The sequence below is a fragment of the Strongylocentrotus purpuratus genome, unplaced genomic scaffold (assembly GCF_000002235.5).
Source record: "Strongylocentrotus purpuratus isolate Spur 01 unplaced genomic scaffold, Spur_5.0 spur5_scaffold_7, whole genome shotgun sequence".
In the NCBI taxonomy this organism is placed as follows: Eukaryota; Metazoa; Echinodermata; class Echinoidea; order Camarodonta; family Strongylocentrotidae; genus Strongylocentrotus; species Strongylocentrotus purpuratus.
Genome location: NW_022145613.1, coordinates 37,839,410 through 37,865,519, shown reverse-complemented (window position 1 = coordinate 37,865,519; position 26,110 = coordinate 37,839,410). Strand labels below are relative to the sequence as shown.

The following is a 26,110-nucleotide window of genomic DNA, read 5'->3' as shown; positions in this document are numbered from 1 at the left end:
TTTAAACGACCATGACGACCGTCTGATTTTCTTGTGAAAAATGATTATCAAAATTCAGTATACAACTATACATGGCCAGAATAATCACAATCCAAGCCCAGGTTTCATACATCTATTCACGAAACTATATTGAAATCGGGGCAATAATAGCAATTTCAAAGTGTTGTTTAGACTCTCCTCACACCCACGGACAGGCCTGGCTACTCCGGTCACTGCTACTCCATGCTCACACACTCAGCTCCGACAGCACCGCCGACAGCGGCGCTCAGCTGCCGTGGCAATACACTGTGGACTCAAGGCAGTTTGCAACTGAACTGTCACGTGAAGGCGTACTATCACAGATCTATTTGCGCTATTCTTGTTGTGATTTCGATGTAGTTTTCATGAAAAGACCAATAAAACAGAAGCTTGGACTATGATTATGTTGGCATAGATCACAGAATTTGTATAATTATTTTCAGAGTAAAGATTTTACGTGAAAATAGGTCCATGGTTTGCGCCAGTTGTCGCAATCGCCTCGACTCGAATCGACTGTGGTGTGTGCATGTGTGTGACCTGAGAGCGTGTAATACACGTACACTGTGGGCGCCTGGCCTACAAAGCATATCCTATAGAAAGACGCATAACACGGGTACGCTCAACCCGTTGAGCGTACATATTGGCTACATCCCATCACCTGAGTGAGTCATCTGTTAATGTGTATTTCTCTTACATGCTACAAAGCGAATCCTATAGCAAGAGGCCTTACTCAAGATACGCCGCAGCCTTTACAATGAGACTTGCTACACCCGTTGACGCGAGTGGATTCTCGTCTATCGTGTGTCTCTTCGTCTCTCTTTGATAATTAGACAGAGGGCGGGTGCACGCCTTGTCAACTCGCTCTCGCGGGTTCGTCGCCTCCTCGCAATCCACGACGCCAGCCGTGCTCTCGTCCGCCCGTCCTCCCCGGCACCCCGAAACCGCGTTTAACGGTATGGACGTCGATCGCGGGGTCGAGGTGGCACGCGGGTTACGGGAGACAGGCCTCGTGGAATTGTGCCACCGTTCCCGCGCCACGGCGGAGGCGAGCGGGGTCGGGGAAAGGCGTTTTTGAGGAACCGTTTTGCCCCGTTTTGGACCCCCCGCGGCGATTTTGCGTATTAATAATATAGATAGAGCAACGGCGATCTGGCGCTGCTCACTGGCTGCCGGGCTCACGATCAATTGGGCAAAAGAATTTCCATTTTCGGTTTAACTTAATAAAATTTGGAGTGGACTTTAAAAGATAATTATTATTGTTATAATTATTATTATAACTCAAACGATGGTCATTCTATATGGTTCAGTCATATCATTTCAACCCATGTACAGTTTGGAACGCTCAAACTGCTTCTTGTCAGACTTCGTTAGCGTAGTTGATGAATCGCAAGATTTGTATAAGTCTTCTTGCCGTGAATTTCGTTGAATGGAAGGTTATAATGTCATAAAAGATGTCAATCACATGTGTCTAGAAAATAACTTGTTTTATTGCCGTAATAATTCATTATTAGAATTCATTCCTTATAGAGCATGATTTACATATTTTCAAAAAGTGTCGTTTTCAAACACAAAATCGTAGAAGTCAGCTTAAAGTCATAATTATGAAAGATGGTAATATGTCTTATAATAATATATAATAATAATAACATGTATTGTTTACCCATGGTAGCCTCATCAGTATTCATACTGTTCTCCCTGAGGGCCCTGCAATCATATTATTACCCCGGTCATCGGATTCAGACTTACCCGCACACAATGTATGCACATCCTCCACTCCCATGTATCTATCTAAAGTGCACGTGTTTTAAGATTATTTGTTAACGAAAATATTTTTCAGGTTTACATCAATCCTGTCATGAATTTTAAGCATTATAGTATTCTCCTTTCATTTGTATTGTTGTTTTACCTTTCCAAAATAAATATTCAGTGTGGCCCTTGATAGTAGAACTTGACTTCATAGCGATGGAATGGTGTTAAAATTGATGTTAACTTGAGATATTACAGAAGATAGTTTAAAAGTTGAACAGCCGTAGTATATGGTGGTGGTGGTGGTGGTGGTGGTGATGGTCGTAATGGTGATAGTGGTGGTTTTGGAGTGTTGGTGGTGGTGGTGGTGGTGGTGGGGGTGGTGGTGGTGGTGGTGGTGGTGATGATGGTCGCAATGGTGATAGTGGTGGTTTTGGAGTGGTAGTGGTGGAGGTGGTGGTGGTGGTGGTGGTGATGATGATGGTCGTAATGGTGGTAGTGTTGGTTTTGGGGTGATGATAGTAGAGGTGGTGATGGTTTGTCGACAATGGTGAATGGTGATAGGATGATTGTTATGGTGATGATAGTAGTGGTGGTGATGTTGATGATGATGATGGTGGTGGTGGTGGTGGTGGTGGTGGTGGTGATGGTGGTGGTGGTGAAGGTGGTGATGATGAAGATTTTTAAATAATCATAATTAAGGAAAAAACACCGCCAATGTCAAAGTACATGCATTGCTTGGTAGTGGTCATGGCACTCAGCCAAGTCGATAAATTTCTTTTAAAGGCAAAGATGTGATTTGGACTTTGATCTAAGGACGAAACAGACCGGAACAACAGAAGGAGTACTTGAATGAAATGTTTATCGATTGCTTCACCTTTAAAATGAATACCCGGGCGTCAACAAATATCACTCATACCGCTGTGTATCGATTGCGAGGAATCTTAGTTCCACCACATTAAGCCCAAGGAAGTGTCTGAAATAAGAAGTCCACATCAATCTGATATATCTCCTCCTCCTCTTATTTTTTATTATTCACCCAGCATTTCTTTACGTATTTACATTTTTCAAACGGCTATTCATTTCCTACATATGAACAATTTCATACGCTTTCTTCCTGTATGTCTCTCTTTGTATCTCTCGAACAACCTCTTTCTCCACCCCCCCCCCCTCTCTCTCTCTCTCTCTTTGTTTAGTTAAATCTTTCTTCATATCTTCCTTCCTGTCTGGACTTTTATCTGTCCTTTCCCTTCTTTCTCTTTTTTTCTTTTTGCCTCTCACATCTCTCTAGGTGTTTTGTCCTCAACCTATGCCTTTCCAAGTTTTACTTTCACTTTTGTTCCAGCCTTTTTATTCTCTTCTCACTCAAACCACCGCTCTTCCTCTCTCCCTCTCTCTATCTAGCTTCTTAAAAAAAAAAAAAAAATCTGTTCCTGTTTATTCTTTTTCTACTCCCCCACCCTCTCTCTCTCTCTCTCTCTCTCTCTCTCTCTCTCTCTTCTCCCTCTCCCTCCCCCTCTCCATTTCTTTCACTTTTTATCGATATCAATATCATAAGATCTCAAAGGAAAATATATCCTTTTTATCTTGTTAATGTCTTTTTTTTTTATATTCTTCAAGTCATTTTGTGTTCATATTCACTTATTCGCAATCACGAATCCCTTCTTCTCTTTTCTCAAGGTCATATGTACATGTATTTCCATTTCCTTGCTGATCTCTTTTCTAAAGATTTCTTCTTAAACTCGCGAAATTATCAACCTCGTCCTCAATATTCTTTCTGTAGTCAGAAAAGAATGAGAAATAGAATTAAACCCTCTGATAAGAAATTGAGGGGACATTGATTTTTTTAAAACCATCTCATAGTGTGTTTTCAATTTTCCACACTTCAAACGCTCTTTATATTCGCCTGTATCCATCGGTGTCACTTCGATAGTCTTTTTACTATAACGTGTCTATAAAAAGCGAGACGTACAGGGTGGCTCTCTTTTTAAACCAGAGTATAGCAGCATATTCGACTTTTCACAAATCTAGAAATCACCGTGTTCCCTTTGACTAGTTGGTTCAATACAATTATAGGATTCTATGCAGGCCTTATTCTTCTTCTTTTGTCTCCACATGGGGCTACTTGGTTTCTATTTATTTATCTTTTATGCGCAAGCGCCTTTTTGATAGATTTTTAGCATTAATATAAATAGTTTTGCCTCAAAACATCTCACAGAGACACTCTGAAAAGGAAAAACTTCACAGCAGCTCATCTGCGACCAGTTGTTACTAGTGGTAAGTGAAAATGAAGAAAGTTAGTTCTGTTTATTATTCACGTTCTATGGTCTTTCAAGCCTTTATTTTATGTCCAAATGCTAATGTTACTACCTGATACTGATCTTTCTCTTGGAGTCTTGTGATTTTGAGTAACTATTTTTAATTTCTTTTTTGTAATGGCCGATAGCTTTCATGATTTAATTTTTAATTTTGTGTATCGTGGGAATTGTAAAGATTCTGCATTAATAGTGTTTTCATATTTGAAGAAAAACAAATCTAAAATACATTAGTTTACTAGTTGTCAATTCAATTTTACCTCTTATTATGGTGAGCATAATACACAAACTATGCATTATTGGATCAATCAACGTTATCAAAATGTAATCAGTTCAAATAGTATTCGAAGGAGAGCTCCTCTCTTTGTTGCTTCAATCTGACGTCTGTCTCTTTCTCTCATAATAATAATAATAATAAATTTAATTTATATAGCGCTAAATACAAATGTCTCTAAGCGCTTTACAAATATATTATTACCCCGGTCATTGGATTCAGTGCTTACCCGCACACAATGTGTGCACAATCTCCACTCCCTGGGGAGCATTCCAGCCAGGCGTTACATGACGCTCAAAAACTGTTTGACCAACAATGACGGTCGCATCCTACCGGGTACCCATTTAACACCTGGGTGGAGAGTAGCAAGTGCAGGTTAATATCTTGCCAAAGGATATTAGTGCCGTGTCGGGATTCGAACCCTCGACCTTCGCATCTCCAAGTCAAGCGCCTTAAACCACTCGACCACGACACTCTCATCCTCTGTCTATTCACTCCCTTATTCCAGCAGGTAACAGCATCCCTGGATGTCATGGGTAATCATATCATGAACCGTTTACATCTTGCCGCTGTCTTGGTCATTCTGTCAAATTCAACAATGGCTGAGAATGCCACGTCCCTTTATAACACGAGCCTTGCTGACCACCAAACGGCTACTTCGCTGTCTCATGATCCTTTCTTCTATGATGAAGCAATGTTAACTAGAGCTTCGGACATCAGAGAAACTACCACCATCGCAGACATCAAGGTCGAGCAGATTTGGGTGTGGTCCACTCTGGAATGGCCCTGGTGGACGATTCTCCAGCTGGTGTCGGCGATCGTTGGCCTCGTCGGTAACTTACTCGTCATCATCGTCACGTTTCAACGTCGGTCAACGAGTCGACCAACGGATATCTTGATCAGTAATTTAGCTATTGCCGACTTTTTGACCTCGCTGCTTCTGATCCCACGACCCCAAGCGACCCGTGTGCCAGATACAAGCCTTGGTAACTTTTACTGTAAGCTGATATGGTCTGCTTTCTTTAGATGGACTGCTGTGAGTGCGTCCATCTATATCCTGATGACCATCTCATTCGAAAGATTTTTTGCTGTAGTCTATCCGCTTCGATTTAACCGTATTATCAACCGCCGTCTCGTCTCGTACATCGTAATCTGTGTATGGCTTCTTGCCGTGCTCATTCCTCTCTCTGGTTTCGTCATGTTTCGTGTCGATCTCGTTAGCCAGCGATGTGTTCTCAAGTTCCCTACAAACGAGGGTCAGGTTGTCTTCGGATGTTTCGTGTTTGCCACTCGTCTTGCTATTCCTGCACTTACCATGCTCATCACTCAAATGCTCATTGCTCGGGAGCTTCAGAAGCAATCCTTACGCTTCAAATCTAACAAAGGCGACTCTCGGAGCAACGTATCGTTCCATATCGTCGCTCGGGATCGTGTCATCAAGCTGATGGCCATCGTCATCGCCATCTACATCGTGACTTGGGGGCCGAGCCAAACCGCCTTCTTTGGTCTCAACGTCGGCCTCGTCTCCTCGTCCTACTTCTTGAGTCCGTTCTATCGCATCCTCGGTGTACTGGCTTTCTACAACTCCTGTGCTAACCCAATCATCTATGCGGCCAGGTTCCCACAGTTTCGTCTTGCTGTGATGGGGTTGTTTGTCAGAAATACTCAAGGAAGGTCATCCATCTTTGAGCAGGATACAGGAAGCAAAGATCCCAAACCTGGGAGAGCACACACCGAGACATCATCAAACACCCAATTATCCAACATCACCCAGTCAACTAGTGAATCTGGAGATATAGCTTAAGCTACACGTATGTAATTATGTAAGATGATTTTATGATTATATCCAATTGTCGTAATTTGATATTTAATAAAAACTTTCTTATCTTCTCTACATGAAGTGCTCAGCTCTTTCTCTCTCTCTATCTCTGCTCTCTCTATCCCTTTCTCCCTCCCTTCCTCTGTTTTTCTTTCTATTTCTCCTTTCTTTGTGAGTGCAAGATGTTGTAGTAGGCGATTCAACTAAAATAAGTCCAATAGAGAAATGTAAAACATGCATTTAATAAAAGAGATGAGTTTGCAAAAATTATTAGTACATAGACCGTGATCACTGTATGTAAATGCCCCTCAAATAACTATAAAAATAAGTTCGAATTAGTTTCAAATTGTTGCTATTATTAATAAAATGATATAGATGTAATATGTTACTTGCCAAGAAATTTACATGTTATGTTAATTTCTTCAGTAATGTTAGTATAATGCTTGATCTTCTTGGTAATTTAAGTAATGTTAATTTGTTAAGTTATGCTAGTATATTTTGTTATCTTGGTGATTTAAGTGATGTTAATTCCATTAGTAATATTGATTTATCTTCAAGTATTCTTGATTTGTGTAAAGCGCTTTGAAACTTTTATGTCACAAGCGCTATATAAATTGTTCCTATTGTTATCATTATTATTACTGAAAATATCAAAATAGGTTCCGGCGGCAATCGAGATGCATTCTTGCATCCTTCTCGGGACGTTCCAACTGCATTCGAGCAGCATTTGAGCGGCAATCTAAAGATTCCGACGGCGTTCGAAGTCCATTGGGTTCTTTTAGCGTCTATCGAGATGCATTCCGGTTGGATTCTTTTATTCCAAAAACTTCAGTACATTTTATCTCCCACACCTCGATGAAGACAGATTTTGTGTGTGCAAATGTTGTATAAAAACGCAATTCAAATTTCGTAATACAGATTTAATTCTTATGTGTAAGTTTATGTCACTTTATAATTCTCATGTTAAAGATACTATGTCCCTTTTGAAGCCAACATCAAATTCTGTAGAACTCTGCAAGAATTGTGAATATGTCATGTATGTCCTATCTGTGAAATGTTAACGTTAGCAGTATCCTAATATTCAAATTATACAAGGAAACCCGTTTACTTACTAGACTCCATTGTCAGACACTATTGAGTGACTGACTGGCCTTTTTACTTCTTTGGTAATAACATACATGAAATGAGCTGTAAAGGGTACATGAGCATTTGTCTACATCTATAACCCACTTCTTGCAATGGCCAAAATTAAACTGATTGAATCTTTGCACAGCATAAAACGTACGACCAATCGGTACAATGGTCTGAAAATCAGACTATTGCATACTGGCTCTATAGCTCTTAAGTCGATTCTACAATTAATAGTCGTTATTTTCCCATTTAAAGACATTTTCAAGCCCCCCCCCCCCTTTTTTTTTTAGGGAAGTTCTAAATTAGTATTATCTTTCAAATGCCGTTGAAATTTAACCTTTTCATTTTTTGGGCCTGCAAATGGGACATAGTACCTTTAAGGATAAAGACGAAGACTTTTGATTTTTAGTGCTACTGAATTTACACTTTTTCCACCCTGGAATATAAAGCAGTAGGAGAAGTCAAGTATTGAGTATTATTATCTATATAAGACTTCCAAGTTGTACAATAAATCAGTGTATCTAATATCTTTCGCGCAGTACCCGGATGACTGATCAATATTGTTCTCGTATTGCTCAGTCATCCGGGAACTTCAACTATCGACATCGATATCACACGAAAACGAAGCCATATTTACCGAGGTAAGTCAAATTTTGTTATTTCGCTAGTCAGCCCGATATAGATAATAATGATAATATTGTTTGGTTTTGTTTTCGGGTGATACAAAAAAATATTGCTCTCGCTATGACAATATTGGACTCGTCTTCGACTCATCAAATATTGTAATAGCTCGAGCAATATATATATTTGTATCACACCCAAAGCCTTCCAATATTATATAAATACCTTTCAAATAAATTGTAATATGCTTAAAATCATTCACTGCTTGTTTGATATCACATGAACGTTGGCCAGGGTGAATCGTTAAATGCTTGTAACAAGGACTTGCTGAAAAGCAGTCATTTTAGGCTGATGTGAGTTTACCGTGATTAAATCAAGTCAAAAGTCAATAAGACTGTGTAACATTTATTTTTGTCAGTAACGTTATCTTTGGTTTGCTCTCAATGGAACAGAAATAGAACTAGTCATTAAAGACTTGAGTTTCAACCAAAAGGGATCCTCTATTTCAAAACAAAACAAAAGACAGAAGAAGGAGGGAAAAAAAACCTGATATAAGATATGGGTTTCAGGACAACATGTCAGTAAATAATCCCTGGCTCGGCAACCTTGATTGTTTTTAAACAGAGCGTCCAATATACTCCAGATCAATATGTACCCTGTCAGAATAAACAGATAAGTACAGAAATAAATAACTGGATGGAGCGTTATGCCTAGGCTCGCTTGTCTTTGTTGACCACACGGTGGATCTTACCATGAATGCAGATCAGCTAACACAAATCTATGTGTGCCTCGATACAAGTAATTTCATTCACCTGACAGGAATTATTGCATTTTAATAGCGTGAATGGCATACATAAACATTCCGTGTTGTTATGCCAGGACCAGGCATAAAGTTTGTCCTACCTATAGCAACAATTAGGCCTTAAATAAAAACTTGTTGCATTGCTCTTTAAGTGCCAAAACATGGGTCGGTCGGTCGGAAAAGATTTTATTTTTTAAAACTTTTTTTTGTCGCCCTCTTTGGGCCGATATTTTTCAATTTTCAATTTTTTTTTTTCCCCGCCCTCTTTGGCTGATATTTCTCAGTTTTCTAGCTGGTGCAGTGTATGGTATTAAACTATAAACACGTACAAGAGGCCGGGGTCTACTTACACTCGTATACTAGGATTTTAAAACTAGAGCAAAAGACGGGTGAAAATTTGGGAATAATTTGATTTTATGCATTTATTTCCCATTTAAACAAACAAAATACATATTTTTGTATTCATTAACATAACAAAATCTAAAACACGGTAAAAAAAAATTAAAATGCCGACCGTAGATTTTCAGATTTTTGGGTTAGTCGCAAAGGGCAATGCAACAAGTTTTTATTTTAGGCCTTATATGTATGCAGTTCGCATTCTGACTATTGAAATAAAATTGTTTGTAACAGTTGAATGAAACAATGTGTAACATCGCACTTAGCAAATATCTAGGCATTGAATGTTATTAGATTACGTAAATGGTCTATAAAGCCCCTATTAAAATGTCTTATAATAAATTTCTTAAGATACAGTACGTGGGACGCTTTCAAACGATTTGAATGGAAAAGACCTTTTATATTTCGTCATGTAAGTTGTAGGGCCTTTTTATATGACAAGTAAATTATTGGCCAACATTGTGTTTGGATATTGAGAAGTAGTTTAAAGACTGGAAAATGCTAAGATAAGACTTCACTCTAGAGAGTAAAAAAGGCAAACTGACCACTCGTTTAAAAGTAAGAAAATACAATAAAAAACGATTTTACAAAAATATCATTTCAAAACTGGTAAGAGGGGCATCTTGGATTTAATATAGTGCTGTGGCGAACGCTAATGGCTGCAGGCTATGCCAAGGACAGGCGCAGGCTACCTGTCGACTGATGTCAGCTACCTTCCCCTCTTTATTTACAAAATCATCATCACTCATCACTGCCTCCGCCGAGGCTCCTCCGGTAGAAGTCAGCTTGGACCAACTCCTAAATGTTGAATCACAAGGACCCAATTTTAATTCTTATTAACGCCCCCCCCCCCCCGACTTGAGATGGCTACTTCCCACAAACTCACCGGTAAGTAGCAAATTAATGAAACGCCCAACCCCCGCCCAACCACTCCCCCTTTTACATTTAGTACGGAGTACTAATCTATTATCATTTATTTATAAATGTATATAACTTTATGTATGAACAATAATTTTAACTTTATCTTTTATCATTTTTATTATACATTTATATGATCATTCCTGTTTTTATGCACATTTTATGTAAACATTGCATTATTGGTCCCTGGACTACTGCATTGTACATTGTATATGTTGATATTAATAAACCGAAATTGAATTGAATTGAATGGAATTGAATTGAATTGATTTGAGTTTGAGACTACAGAGGGAGAGAGAGAGAGAGAGAGAGAGAGAGAGAGAGAGAGGGGGCGGGATAGAGATAAGAGAGAGAGAGAGGGATATTGTACATGTATGTGTGTGTGTGAGAGAGAGAGACAGACAGACAGAGAGAGACAGGATAATATAGAGATAGGAGAGAGAGGGATAGAGGGATAGAGGTTGTGGCAGACAAATATTGAAAGAAACTGAGAATGGAGGAAAATTAAGTGAAATGGGTAGGATTTGAAAGACCGTAATATAGTATCCCCCACCCCCAGTTACATGTAAAGTCGAACATTGTCCAGTTCGCTGTAAATTTGCACAATACTTTATGCGTACTGCTAATTGTACGACTTTTGCCAGTTAGGATGCACATCTAATCTATATTTCTGTTATAAATTTGCACCGTGCTAATGCGGAAATACACAGAAACATGGTGACTGCAAGAATTGTATGACTGGTTGTGACACGGGACACAAATATGAAATTAATTCCAAGCAAGTGCGACAGATGGGGGGGGGGGGGGGTGGTCAAAATTATCCGAAGTTCAAAATTCTTTCGTGGAAAATATATCTTACGATCCATTTTTCTGTTAGGTTTCAAAGAACGGACTGGTAGTACGTGATATTTGTTCGGGTGAAAATCCACCGTCTGTTTGTATTTTCTAGTCTAGAGATTGAACTGAGAGCACTTCCTTCCCACCTTCCTTATCATTTCCGGTGCTGAAACCGGTATGAGAGAATGCTACAGTCCGCCCAAGTAAAAAAGCAGAATAATGTTTATCTTTGACCTCTGTTCGAGAAAATTAATCTGCCTCTTCTTTTCGTTTTACTACGGGTATTTCATCAGATAATTGTGTCAATATTATTGAACTGAATTCAGTTATTCCAATATCAAAACTTCTGTATGACATACAGTAATGAGTTGGCTTCCTTTTTCTTTCTTTCTTTCAGTCAAGTTAAATGGCAATATTTTTATTCCGAAGTCAAATAATATTTATTTGATTATTGGCAGCAAGAACATCATGTTTGTTTAACTTGTATTCATTAAAAAAAAATACAGAAGAAGGAATAACAGTTGACAAAGGAGTGAGTTTGTCCTGGCTAATATAGTTCCACCTATCAAACTGCAGACCATTGTGAATAGGAGAGGGTGTCAAACGAACAATTGGCTAGTGAACTACAAATAGACAATATGTTATAATTGTACAAACATGCCATAACGGAAGATTTATCATTGACAATGAAATAAAATACCAGTTTAATATTTATTTTTTTGACGCACTGTACTCGTAAAGGAAACTACTAAAACGAACAGAGTTGAGTTCATTACCTATTGTCTGTTAGCGCCACTAGGACACATCTGAATGGTCCATGGGTAGTTTTATCAGCCCGGCTCTTCGTTGTATTATTGCTGCACATAGCAAGTGAAAAAGGAGTTACCTTTATGGTAAGTTATGATTATAGTATTTAATATAACATTTCTTTTTGTATAGCGCGTGTAAGGTACATGTATAAAACAAAAATCATGACATTCGGGCAATCGTGACGCTTTTCCGTCCATCTTTTAGAGAATTATTAAGTTCGTGTGTATTTTCCTCAATTCTAATGAAAGGTGAATTTGAATGAGCGATAAAAGAGAATAAGTAGAAGTATTATAAGAAAAAGTACTATAATAGTAGGAGAAGGAGTGCGAGGACGAGGAGGAGCTGAGTAGCATAAGTTGTAGTAGAAGTATATATAGTAGTAATAATAATAATAATAATAATAATAATAATAATGGTGGCTTCTTAAATAGCGCACATGTCCGTCACATCGTGACGCTCCTGGCGCTGCCCCAATTAGTAGTAGTAGTAGTAGCAGCAGCAGTAATAGTAGTAGTGGTAGTATTAGAAGTAGTAGTAGTAGTAGTAGTAGTAGTAGCAGTAGTAGCAGTAGTAGTAGCAGTAGTAGTAGTAGTAGTAGTAGTATTAGTGGTAGTGGTAGTAGTAGTAGTAGTAGTAGTAGTAATAGTAGTAGTAGTAGTAGTAGTAGTAGTAGTAGTAGTAGTATAGCAGTAGTAGTAGTAGTAGAAGTAGTAGTAGTAGTAGAAGTAGTAGTAGTAGTAGTAGTAGTAGTAGTAGTAGTAGTAGTAGTAGTAGTGACATTAACAGTAGTGACTTTAAAGCGGCTTTAAAGGTACTATGTCCCATTTGCAGCAAACATCAAATTCTGTAGAACTTTGCAGGAATTATGAATATGTCACGTACATGGTGTATGTCGTATCTGTGAAATTTAAACGTTAGTTTTTGTCTACATCAATAACCCACTTCTTGTAATGGCCAAAATTGAATCTTTGCGCAGCACAAAACGTACACCAATTCGGTACAAGGGTCCGAAATCAAACTATTACTAAATGGATTGCAGTCATTGACGTCGATTCTACAACTAATGGTCGTTATTTTCTCACTTAAAAACTTCTTCAAAGCCCTTCTGTTTTGAGGGAAGTTCTAAATAAGTATTATCTTTCAAATGCCGTTGGTATTTAATCTTTTTATTTTTTGGCCTGCAAATGGGACATAGTACCTTTAACAGTTCTGCAAATTATCAAAGGTACATGTATAAAGAATAAAAGATGGATATTGTAACGAAAGCATTTGTTTTCCTTTTGAAATCAAAGCCATCACCATGCATTTCTTAGATGCTTGGTTTCCAGCTGGCGTCCTCATCATTGTGTGCTGTTTATTATCAAGATCTGTCGCACAACGTAAGTTGATTATAAAGTCAATCTTTATTTAATACATGTACCAATCTAAGATTTTAAGATCCACCAATCTTAAAATCCTATGAATTGACGCCATAATTACGGCAAGACTGATGTTAGACATCGATCTTCAGCCTATTAAATAGAATGACATCGTGTAGGCCGAATAATTTGTTCTTTTGTATTAATGATTAAAACCAGTTTAAAGATCACTGACGCTCAAAGGCACTCAAAATGATGTGTTTTCACTGACATAATAATAATAATACATATGATTTATAAGGCGCCAAATCCACTTGATAGTCAAATGCTCAAGGCGCAGCTTGTGCAAAAGATGAAATACATACATGATACATTTATACAAAGTGCGATAGGAAAGGTACAGATATGAAAGGTTATGGTAATCAATTATAAGCTAAATTAAACAGATATTTCTGTGAAGGTCCTCTACAAGCCATTGTGTCCGATTTTTGATGACATTAAAGGCTAGATAATAATACGAAAGTTTTTATTTTGTTGCAAAAAACGCAGGGGGCAATCTTATGTGGATACTTAATATTCGATAGATATGAGCAAGAACAGATCCAGGGTCTATATATATATATATTCTTTTGTTTCAAAAGCCCCCTCAGGGTGACCATATTGTTTAGTTTTAATATAAACAAAGGAAGTATAAAAAAAACAAGCACAGAGTAATAATGCCATATGAATGTGTATTCCACTTTTCCGAGTGTAGTAACCAAAACTACAAAGGAAGGAAGAGAGCAAACTTCGTTATTGTAACGTGGTTATGTACTCCATAGATGTTCATTCTCTACAAATCCATGTCCCATTGGTCCTTTGGGTGTTACTTACTTTTCCTAATGTTTATTTTTCCGAAGGTTCATAATTCCAAACATTTTTAAAGATTTCAGTCATGTGTTTATATTTTGCTTACGAATAAGATTAATTGATTCCTTCCCGATGTTTTACATGTTGCTACCTTGTTTGGCAATCAACAATAAGGGATATAGCAACGTCGATCTGGCGCTGCTCAGTGGCTGCCGGGCTCACGATCAATTGGGCAAAAAGAATTTCCGTTTCGGTTTAATAAAATTTGGAGTGGATTATTAGGCTATTATTATTATTATTATTTTTATTATTATTATGGGTTTCTCTTATTCAGTGATTGATCCCGAGATTCGTAACATCACGGCATCAGCAGGAGATGATGTTCTACTGGATTGTGTGCCACCTGATGGTGAGGCCCTCTTGATCAGTTGGAATAAAGATAACGACGTGGTACAAATTACAGATGCGTATAGGTATGTAAAGGTGTTGTGGTCTAGTGGATAAGTCTCTGGACTCTGAGCTACAAGGCACGTGGTTCGAATACATGCCGCAGCACTAACGTCATTTGCCGCTCTCGACCCTGGGGGGGGGGGGGGGGTGTTTCACAAAGATCCTAAGTCGAACTTAACTCAATTATGGAAAGCCGTTAGCATCTATGAAAATACTTGTTAAAAGTTATTTTAAAAGGCATAAATGTTAATTCAAATAATTCATATTTTCTATTATCGTGGGATTGTCATGTTCTTGATGTAGAATTTATAAAAAAAAGTCTAAAATACTTGAACTTTTGCTTTTGAATATATTTTATTTTAAGGCTCCATATTATGGCTCTCCATAATGTTTAAGTCTAACTTAGAGTTAAGTTCGACTTCGGATCTTTGTGAAACACCCCCCAGATATCATAAGTGGGTACCCGATAGATTTTATTCCTTGAATGCACTGATCGCTACGGTTGCAGAAGCAAATGATATCAAATCTCTTTTGGAAGCATATAGATCGAGAAGTTATCATAACGTGATTATGCGCTATTCAAGGACGGAATATTGCTGTATTATCTGATTATGCTGTATGAACTAGTGGTTATAGGATAACTAAAAGGGTAGTGGCTATTTGATAAACAACGAATATGTTTGGGTGGCCATTGGTGATTTGAAGGAAAAAACGGAGGGGGGGGGAAATGAGGGATCCAGGGGTGACCCTCTCACCTGGGGACAAAACAGGTAAAAACACGTTAACTTTACCTTTATTTATTTTAAATAAAGAAGACGGCCCCTCCCCTAGTGCTCAAGGGGGTGCGATTTTCACATTTTCGGGGGCAACCAAAAGTTAGTGCTCTCTACCCCTCCCCCCACCTCCCCGCTTATTTACCGGCTGGCTGTTTTGCCACTAAATATTTTCTCACGAATTGGACCCCGCTTTGGCCACCTCCTGCCGCCGTCTGGATCCGCCCCCCTGGGAGGGGGGGGGGGGGGCTACTACATGTAAGGGTAAATACTTCGACTAGTTGAGTAAATGTCCCTCTCCCCCTCCCCATTTCCCTCCCCCGGCCTTGTCGCTGCTTGTGGGGTTTTAAATGGCATACTCCGTGACGATTTGTCATTTCACTCAGCGTATTCAATAAAGTAACTTGTGATTGCAATTTTCGTTGAAATTACTAATTCGATTTGTTTTTAATTTTAAAAAGCTCTCACACACACTATCTCTCTCTCTCTCTCTCTCTCTCTCTCTCTCTCTCTCTCTCTCTCTCTCTCTCTCTCTCTCTCTCTCTCAGAGATGGTCGTATATTTCTGGATCAAAAGGAAGGAATGGTGATCTTGAATTCTGAACTATGGGATCGAGGCATGTATTCCTGTCTTATTCTCACACAAGATTCACAGATCATCACTCATCGATTCTGGCTTGATATAGCGCCACCAACCGATTCGGATGTAGACAGCAATAGCGCTTGTAAGTAGAAAGTTCTGTTACGATTAAAACAAAAGGATGCACATAGAAATACACGGCAAACAGACAGATACATAATTAAGAAAGATAGCTAATTGGAATTAGCATTTTTTACACACAGGGTGACCCTATCCCTGTTATGTACTCTATCACTCTTTCTCAGACTGATGTGGCTACTGTAGGATACTAAACAAGAAGATTAGGGGTTAATGATGACGACGGTGATGATGACGACGACGATGATGATGATGATGATGATGATGATGATGATGATAATGATGATGATGATGATTACGATGATGATGGTGATGATGATGATGATGACGATGATGATGATGATGATGATGATGATGATAATGATGATGATGATGATTACGATGATGATGGTGATGATGATGATGACGATGATGATAGTAGTAATGATAATGATAATGATAACAATAATAACAGATATGTATGGTTTTAACATCAACAGCGCATTCACAATTTGGTAAAAAAGCAAGATATATCTAAGAAAGTGTCTATTTTGTGTTCTTTTATTCAGTTCAATGTGGCTACTGTAGAGTACGAGGCAAGGTGGTAGGTGGTAAGGTCTCAAACGAGGGTCAGTCGCCATGGACAGCTCTTCTATGGAACACTAATGAAGGTAAACCACTCTGTGGAGGGGTGTTACTCAATAGAAGATGGGTGGTTACTGCATCACATTGTTTCTCACTCTCTGGGCTCTCAATTGACGAGTTTGAGGTAAGGATTTCAATTTATATGTATGTCATCCGATAGGCCTGACTGATTTGGTTCCAAATATTTGTCTTGAATTTGTACTTACTGTTACTTTTACGTTCCCAGCAAAGCATTAAAAATGTATTGATTGAAATGGAAGTTTTAGGCATTGGCATATCTTCAAATCTGGCTTTAAACGAGTCAGATTAATTCACGATTGAGTCACAGGTTATGTTCATATGTGTTTTATCTTCAGATTCGCCTTGGTGAGCACGATATTGAAGCCATCTCAGATAACGAGCGTACCTTCCGAGCTGAACAGATCATTAAACATCCAAACTTCAACGAACAAACTTACGACTCAGATATTGCACTCATCAAACTCCAGCAGCCTGTCACATACACGGACTACATCATTCCACGTTAGTTCTCTTACTTTACTTGTATTACTCTTCCATCAGATAGGGGATCGTGCCACCCCTCCCCCCCCCCCCCCCCCCCCCCCCCCCCCGCTACCACATACAGACGCACACTAAACGATACATTATATAAAATAGGGATGCATTTAAGATTCAAATTCAAAATCAAATTCAAACGTTATTGATTTCAATCCAAGCAGATAGGATCATTCTCAATTTGTGTACATTGGATAACAAATTTCAAAGTTATAGTGTAACATAGATAATTTAAGATGACATATAGAAAGAAAGAGGATAAATGGAAGAGAGGCTCGAAGGTGAGCGAGGGCGAGATGGAGAGAAGAGTATGAGAGAGGAAGAAAAGGGGATGGCAGACATAGCAGAATAGAAGAAAAAAAGAAAAAGGGCGTTTCAAATTGCCATAGCTAATTACATGTAAAGGACATTTTGTAAACGAACGTTAGACTGAGGGTAAGTGGAATGGATAGCATAAATAGTCATGACGTACATTAAATATTTTGAAGTGCATGCACATTATGTCAATCAAACATAATGTTTATGCTTAATATGCAAAACGGTACATGCTTTTCGGCTTGTTTTTAAGTTAAAATATCATATCATTGTAAAAAATGCCCTCTTTTCTACCAAAAAGTTATTGAATATTGATTACAATAAATTATGATGCGATCAGTTTGTTTACCCAGTGAGTTGAGAGCTGATGAACTCCTCAAGGCGGAAACACGAGGCTTTGTTACTGGATGGGGAAACACTGAAGAAGCTGGTGACTATTCTCGATATCTCAGGAGGGTAAGATCTATTATCATCAATTCAGAGGAAATAAGTCACCTTCATTATTTTGTATGGCTTGTACAATTAAAGAGATTGGTGCGAGGTTGATTGTTCGTTGATTTGTTTTTATCGGCAAAAGTTACAGCAAGAAATGGCGTAGTTATTAGGGGACAGGAGAACGTGACCCTTCTAATCGGATGACAAAGGGAGAGAGAGAGAAGGGGGAATGATTGGAAAGAACCTGTTTTGACCTCCCCTTAATCGATATCATTGTTAATTCACGTTTTACAAGCTTCCCTTTTTTTAAAGCCAAATCCAATCAATGGCTGGACCTACGCTACGTCACTGACGACAGTAATTGAATTTTTTTTATAGTGTATGCCAACATCGGAAACTAGAATATGGTGTAAAATATACAATAAGATATGGTCAATAGAATAAAAGAATGATATCTCGATAAATATTTTTTCATCGGAATCCAAGTCCCTCTAAGGTTTGACAACAGTCACACCCAATGCAATGCACATGCACACTGCCAGGAGGATCACAATATTCATCATTATTTTCTTCATGTTAATTTCTCTATCATATTGTACAATCTCTTCGTCTCTATAATGATCTACAAAATGCTTTTTTATCAATGTACATTGATTTATTTGACTGATTATTTTTGTAAAGATTGTTTAAATTGACCGTTTTGTTCAGAAATGAAAATAAAAACTGAAACTCTGATCACTTGATATTTGTATCAAACGCAAAACAAAAATATCACCTCTTCGCATCATTATGATTCTCTCTTTAAGGTTCGTTTAACGATCGCCAGTATGCAGGATTGCGGTAGAAGTCATATCGACATCATCACCAATAACATGTTCTGCGCAGATGGAGGGCGCAAGGCAGACGAGCGGGACGCATGTCAGGGAGACAGTGGTGGTCCTTTTGTTACCAAGGTAACCATGGTAGTCGAGATCTTATTCACCATGTTCATGACTGTATCATTGTTATGCCGTATGGCAGGCAAGCTAAATTTAACTTTTTTAAATGACAGGAATCTTTGCAAAGCAATTTTTTCATTTATCAAATCGCACAATATATACTTGGTGTATTAAGAATAAAAGTATAATGGTAGACAATATATGCGCTCTACAAGTTTGGGTTAATATAGCGCTTCATTCGTCTATGACACATCTATAAGCAATTTACAAATATAATTTTCAAAGATTGATTGACTGAATTGTATAAGACATATCGCGTCAACATTATTATAATTGAGCAATATACATCCATGTTAGAAATTCTTTACTTTAGGCTTCTCAATGTTGAATAAAAAGAGAAAACAACCTTTCTTTCAAAATTAGTACGATCATTTTCGATCTGATTTAAATGTTTTATCTATATCTACTGCATCTTTTAAGTGCAAATAATATTTTGATTTTTGATATTTTTTGCACACAGGATAACAACAGGTGGTATCTGCTTGGTATTGTGAGTTGGGGAGTAGGATGCGCCCGACCAGGCTACCCCGGGGTCTATACACGGGTTCATCGCTTCAGGCAATGGATCATGGATCTTGTACAACAAGACATGCAGACCTGTGAAGGTAGATAAAAGTAATATTCATGTAGTTATAATTGTATTATAATCATAACATTCTAGTGGGTATATAACTATTCATGATTACCATGTTTGTATCTGTATTAAAACAGTTTTCGCATTTTAATAACCAACGCCCTATTTATCTCTCTCCCTCTCCACCCCTCTCTTTCTATTTATTTTTAAGATTAAAGACCGTGAAGGCTCGCTCTGCATCTCTCTCTTTCTTGTTATCCCCTTTTTTCTCACTTATTTACTTCTTCTTTCAAAATCATCTCATATTCTGCTTTTCTATACCATGTCTACCTCAGGAGTCTGGACCATCTTCCTCTTTCTCTCTCATGTATACTTAAATCTTTATTTTTTATATTTACTATTCAATTTTGCGACTCTCTACTTTTTATCTCTCCATTTATTTCTCATTCTCTTTTTTCCCTCCCCTCTTTCTCTCTCTCTCTCTCTCTCTCTCTCTCTCTCTCTCTCTTTCTCTCTTTCTCCCTCCCTCCCTTCCTCCACCCCTCCCTCCCCATTGACTCCTGTTAACCCTCGCTCACTATTATTTTTCTCCTAGAGTCCTCGTTTGAGTTAGGTGAGGAGCTGCGTGCCTCCGTCAAGGAATCGAACAATCTTCGTCTTCTCAACCAAGAGCAGCAGCATCTCATCGAATACTTCCAAGAAGAACTAAACAGGAAAGATGAAGAGATATTTGATCTCCACGGTAAGCCGTCTTATGAATACTCGTAATATATACATTACGGTACATTATAGGGAGGGGCATTCATTCGCTCCCAAAAAGTTTTTCCAGAGAATTTTTGGATTCACACGCAATATAGAAGTGAGATCGACTCAAAAATCTATTTACAAATCTCAATAATTGCTCAGTGCATAAATGCCCATAATGAGTTCTTTTCTTCCAGTTCGTCAAAAGCAATTTGTAACAAAGGGCATGTGAAAAATGAGAAACTTCTGGATACATAATATATTCACATAATTACCTTATTTGAAAATTACTCGTACTTATGAATCATATACGAGAGGCTTGTTTTATCAGTTGGGTTTTGAACAGGATGCGCATAATTCCTGATATTACATTACATAGACGGACAAACAGTTAAAAGTAACCGTCTCCAAAAACATACCCATGTAGACTTAACAGCCCTAAACTATGCTTCCGGAATCTAGAATCCGATTAACTTCAATTCTTGAATATTATCATACCTGTTGTCAACGTCATCAAAGTTTCAACCGAAAGGATGTTTAGGCTACAACATGTTTAGAGGATGTTTAGACTACTATCTTCAAGATGGATGTAGGTATCTATAAGAAGGTGAACTGAGGTGTATCTTCGCTATCTTAATAAAAACAAATATATTGGATATTTATATAACGCACATAACCACCATGCATGGTGCTCAAGGCGCTTCAACCTTAACCCCGGCTCTGCTAGGCAGCCGATTTCGGCTCTCATGGCACTCAAGGAATTCCTTCCTATCTTCTGTCCTTAATTGATTAGAAATATTGTATTAATTGATTTTGCTGATTTAATACCCCATTCCCCATCTCTTTACCTCAAATCAGAACGCATTGAAACATTTGACTGCCCCGATGGACTCCCAACATCCACATCGCCCCCGGAATCGACCACCCCAACGATGACGAACTACCCCGTGATCACAGAGACGAGACCAGTGACCACGAGAGCTCCTATTCAAGAAGATGCCCTACCATGTCGTCATAATATGTGTTGGCATGTTAGTAACCTAGCTCGTTGCCATGGGGGATACTGCGTCTGTGACTCTCCGGACTACTCTCGGGTCTCATGTTTACGTAAATATATCTTGTGCTCTCATTAAATATATTATTACACCTTCACATCAGTCATCCATTGCACACTTTGGTATACAAAATGATATCTTCATGTTAGTCATTCAAACAAGATCCATTGATTAATTCACTCATTTTAACCTTATTTGTTCGATTTGGTCGTGATATAAAACGTATTGTTTAATAATTGTGTGGGTTTTTTCTTCTTAATTAGTTTACTTCTATCTTCTTTTCCTTCTTTTCCTTCCTACTTTCTTTCTTTCTTTTGTTCTGTCTTCTTCCTTTCTTTCTAACTTTTTTTGTTTCTTCCTTTCTCTATTCCTTTCTCTCTTCATTTCTTTATTCATTTCTTTTCAACCAGCTAAGTGATCGAAACTACAGTTGTTTTGTCTATCAGTGCTTTTACTTTAACAAAAAAACTATAGGCTTACCGTTTCTCAATCATTGATTGATATAATAATTGCTGCTTAACTCATCCTGAAAAAGACACTGTTGTTCCATCTAGTTATTACCATCACCTCTTTTCCTCCATTCCTTTCAGCTATCGTTGGATCTTGTCGTATCTACCGCAACAACTCATATGCGTTAGCCACCGCAACTTTCCGAGATGACACGCGTATAGCTGACACTTTCGCGTGTGAAGGCAACCCCGAATCTAACGTGCATATCATCAGTGTTTATGAAGGTCCCGTTCACACCAGACCGGCTTCTCCGGGTGATGTACATGTTAGAGTGACGGGTGGAGATCAAGGTCCTATCACCATTGTGTTTAGCTCGTATGAACCAGTCCGCTGGCTTGTTAGTGTTGATGAGGGCATCATGATTAATAAATTTGTACTGGTAAGAAAGTTTATTCTATATACGTATATGTTTCTTTACGATTATCATTTTACTACTAGTTGTTAAACAAATTAGGATTTTGGCTTATTTCGTAGGCTGAATTTGATTTAAACAGCTATAGTCAAAGATAACGATATTTAGCAACCATTAAGGAGAATCTGATATTGGAATCCTTGTATTCAAAATGTTGTAAGAAAAGTTATTGTGAACGTCTATTTTGCAGATATTCATGAATTATAGCTCTAGGCTAAATATCATTGCTACATTTCTTTGGGGCTGACACCGGTTGCCCTCCTGTTCCAATATTTAAACATTCAGGATTGTTCCTTTTCTTGGATTAATCACTTGCTTTGCTACTGAGTACATCATTCAGTTTAGAAAATATTCCATTTTAAAATTGCAACTTTTCTACCGATTTTCCCGGTCTGCATGAGTGCATGTATTCACAACTCACAAGGAACGTTTGATTTACAATCGTACGTGTGCCGTACTAAAGGTCCTCCAACTTTACTTTCTCTCTGTCTCTCTCTCTCCCTCTCTCTATCTCTCTCTCTCTCTCTCTCTCTCTCTCTCTTTCTCCCATGTGACATCCAGACGGGTTACTACCTTGACCTAAGTAGCGTTGAGGTCGTCTCACTGTTACACACCAACGTGACGGTCGTGACAGTGAGTCGTGTCCCATTCGGTTACGGAACGGACGGTGATGGCGTCTTACACACTGCAGAGTTCCTCAAGTACGTCCAGAACACGTATGGTGACGTGGGGTCCTTCTCGGGTACCTATCGAGCTGATAGGTGGGTGCTGACAGTACCAGGAGAAGCTCCAATCGTAGATTGGATGAGACTTCCATTACCCATAATTCCTATGGCCAGAGGTAAATTATTTGAATCTAGCTTTCAAGAGTAATCTGCTTTTAATAGCAACTGAACTTGAGATTAATTTATGTATCACAACCCAAGTACATAAGTATGAAGATAAAGCTTGGATATTGTAAGTTAGGGATTGATTAACATTAAAAAAATATTGATGTTCCAATAACAGAGATATACCCGCCCGTTCAGCAAAAATGATAATATATGCATGACAGTTGCCATGATTTCAGCTTCATAAATATATTTATATATATATATACATGTATACATAATAAATATATATATATATATATGATTGTCGCGATTTTGATCTTCTTACAAATGAGTTATAAAACTAGATTTAGTATGTACATGTACTTCCTTCAAATAGCTTTTCGGTATGCATCATATTGAGCAGGGTGTATTACCGCCCTTCAAACATTTTTCTTGCGAGATAAATCCAGCTATAATATCAATCGATCCCTGAATGACACTTCTCTTCATTTCTTTCCATTTCTCTCCAGTTGAATCGACCCTATCCCGCACTGGATGGACGCCCTTCCCATTCCGTTACGATGGATCATTCTGTGCATGTCACGGTGATCAATACGTCAAACTTTTAGGCGGATCGGAGAACGAACTCGACTACGGTGTCCGTTACGTCGGGGTCGTGCTGTGCCAGACTCCTAGTCATTACAAGATCTTCCTAGCCAATGACCTCGAAGAAACGTTCTTGTACGTTAAGATTTGAGAAAGGATTATTGTCAATTCCTCTATAGGTTTAATTAAATAGTATATAAAGTTGAATACACATGATAATTAAGTCTACCGATGTTCAAATACTATTCTAAAAAACATAACAGTTTCCTAAAAATCTGTATAATTACATCATATAGCCTTACTTCTTCGTGTGGGCTGTGAAGGCTGCAGTATATCACTTTGAAGTATAAAACCCAAAAATTAAATTTGTTAAAGCTCACTACTGGTAGAAACGCCAAGTGAATTTGTGTATACCCTTTGGCGACTTAACTCAAAGGTAAGTCCACCCTGGTATTAAGTTGGTTTTGATAGAAGCAGAAAGTGAGAGGAACAAAAAATTCTGTGACAGTTGAGCACATTCCGTTTAAAAGTAAGAAATATATGAATTTATGAAGGTGCGATCGATCAAACACAAATTGGCAACACTGTGACGTATTTTGCGAACTCCTCTTCGATTTGTTCTGTACATACAATTTCATAAACTTTCATTTTCTTCGTTATTAAAGACGGAAAAGATTTTTCCATACGGGGAATGAATAGAAACAAATTTGCAAAACTTAAATTAAGGGCGCATGGATGATTGAATACAGAGCGGTTGCCAATTATTTTACGATTTTGAAATTTCACCACTTTTCTTATTATTAATTTAATTTAATGTCAGGTGAACTTCCTTTATAACTCGCCGAGGCCAAAACTCTGCAATTTTCCAAACGTTCGTGATTACAGTATGCGGCAAACCGACTAAATGCACCTTTTTCCTTTCTCTGTTTGGGAACAGAAACGTTGGCGATGGGAGTGGAGGAGGGAGCGATCACTGTGAGTTTGTGGGAGGCCATCATGAAAACGAAACTCTAGCTCAGACATCACGTGACTGGCTGCTCATGCCAGCAGTATCAGGTAAAGATGAGAGAGAGGGAAACATAGAGACAGAGAGAAAGAGAGAGAGAGAGAGAGAGAGAGAGAGGCAGAGAGAGAGAGGCAGAGAGAGACACAAAGAGAGACACAGAGAGATAGAGAGAGAGAGAGAGGCAGAGAGTAAGTGATTTTTTTATATATATATTTTTTTTTTGGGGGGGGGGGGTATTGTTAAAATTTTAATTGGAATACACCAATAATTGAAGAGGAAAAACAAATTATGGGATTAAGGGATTATCTTTCTAGTCGAAAATTCCAATGATAGTGGCAGAAAATGTTCCATTATTATTATTATCAATTCTTCCATCTGTTTCATTGTATTACCAGGATACTACCGGAGTGTGTGGGGTGAGCCTGTTTCGTTTGGTTCTATTGGAGGCGGGTATCGCACATGGACCGGCAAGATTATCGTCAGCTGGTACGACTGTGGTATCACTATACCTTGACGTGAACTTCTTCAAACTCTCTAAACGTCTCTCAAAGATGGTTCTCATCCGATGGCCGTATATGAAGATGAAAGTCATCCATTTGCCGGAGCTGATATTATTGCCCGCACATAGACCCAATGATCGCATCATTTTACAGCGATTTACCTCCTTGTCGAAACACAATGCGGGTTGGTTTGACACCTCTGATAGTGGAAAAACCTTCTTTTTTATAAGAACATTTTATTTATATTTCATATCAAAGATTTTTGTTCTGTTTACCTCTTCTCCGGGAGGGGTTGGTTGTATGATGTTAAATGTCTGCAAATTAGAGTCAGTATAACACCAATACTTTACCGTCGATCAACATTTTGCTTATTTTTGTGATACATGAAATCGGAGTCTTCAAATCCTTCGTTACGAATACACCATGTGCATATTCATGATTTGTACGTGTAGAGGTGGATTTAAATTTTGTAAATAGTGGAAACCAGGCAAGCATGATATGTACATGAATCGTTAGATCATGCACATCACCTTAATTTGTTGATCTAAATTCGCATACCGGTATACAGGCCTACTAGAATAATAAATAAATTTGGTGAAACAAGATATTATATTATTGATGTAGGCAAGCTTTGTTTTAGATGTTTATATTTTAGACCTATTTGTGAGAAAGCTTATAGTTCAAGAAAGGGATTGACATGTTTAGCTTACTGCTTTTTACTCTACATTACATTTCTTTTGAATGTTCACAGCCATGTTGCAAATTATATATATATATTATTTAGTGAATCAATCTTTGTAATCAGTTTCATGTTATTTCATGGGCATCACTTGTTCGTTGTTCGTTCTTGTAACAGGAAATGTGATTAAAATCATATTTTGTAATACATGTTGGTACTCTCTCTCCCTCCCTCTTTGTCTCTCTCTCTCTCTCTCTCTCTCTCTCTCTCCCTCCCTCTTTATCTCTCTCTCTCTTCATCTCTCTCTCTCTCTCTCTCTCTCTGCCCTTTTTATCTGCTCTTTCTAATCTCTCGTTAAGTTTGAAAAACAATTTGTTTTCCCAAAGACCTATTTACATATTTGAATAGGAAATTCTAGTCGATGATACATGTATTTCAGGGACTTAAAAAG

At 38.1% G+C, this 26,110-nt stretch overlaps 2 protein-coding genes across 2 annotated transcripts; both read left to right on the top strand.

The window, feature by feature from the left end:
- The first annotated feature begins 4,051 nt into the window (after nt 1–4,051).
- LOC763871 (allatostatin-A receptor-like) lies at nt 4,052–6,157 on the top strand. The gene is made up of 2 exons (XM_001199985.2): nt 4,052–4,060; nt 4,865–6,157. Exons 1-2 carry the CDS (start codon nt 4,052–4,054, stop codon nt 6,155–6,157), a joined length of 1,302 nt encoding a protein of 433 aa, XP_001199985.2.
- A 5,516-nt stretch (nt 6,158–11,673) lies between these two features.
- Nucleotides 11,674–25,868, top strand: LOC100887833. The gene is made up of 16 exons (XM_030974716.1): nt 11,674–11,770; nt 12,980–13,066; nt 14,229–14,367; nt 15,666–15,841; nt 16,383–16,582; nt 16,815–16,980; nt 17,669–17,784; nt 18,570–18,716; nt 19,222–19,366; nt 19,931–20,077; nt 20,938–21,186; nt 21,725–22,023; nt 22,618–22,897; nt 23,399–23,609; nt 24,412–24,530; nt 24,876–25,868. Exons 2-16 carry the CDS (start codon nt 12,988–12,990, stop codon nt 24,992–24,994), a joined length of 2,592 nt encoding a protein of 863 aa, XP_030830576.1. The 5' UTR covers nt 11,674–11,770; nt 12,980–12,987; the 3' UTR covers nt 24,995–25,868.
- The last annotated feature ends 242 nt before the right edge of the window (nt 25,869–26,110 follow it).

Coding starts and splice junctions, on each gene's coding strand:
- LOC100887833 (XM_030974716.1), top strand. CDS start 12,988: ATGCATTTCTTAGATGCTTGGTTTCCAGCTGGCGTCCTCATCATTGTG. Junction 20,078..20,937: donor AGAGATATTTGATCTCCACG/GTAAGCCGTCTT, acceptor ACCTCAAATCAG/AACGCATTGAAACATTTGAC. Junction 24,531..24,875: donor GCTCATGCCAGCAGTATCAG/GTAAAGATGAGA, acceptor TTGTATTACCAG/GATACTACCGGAGTGTGTGG.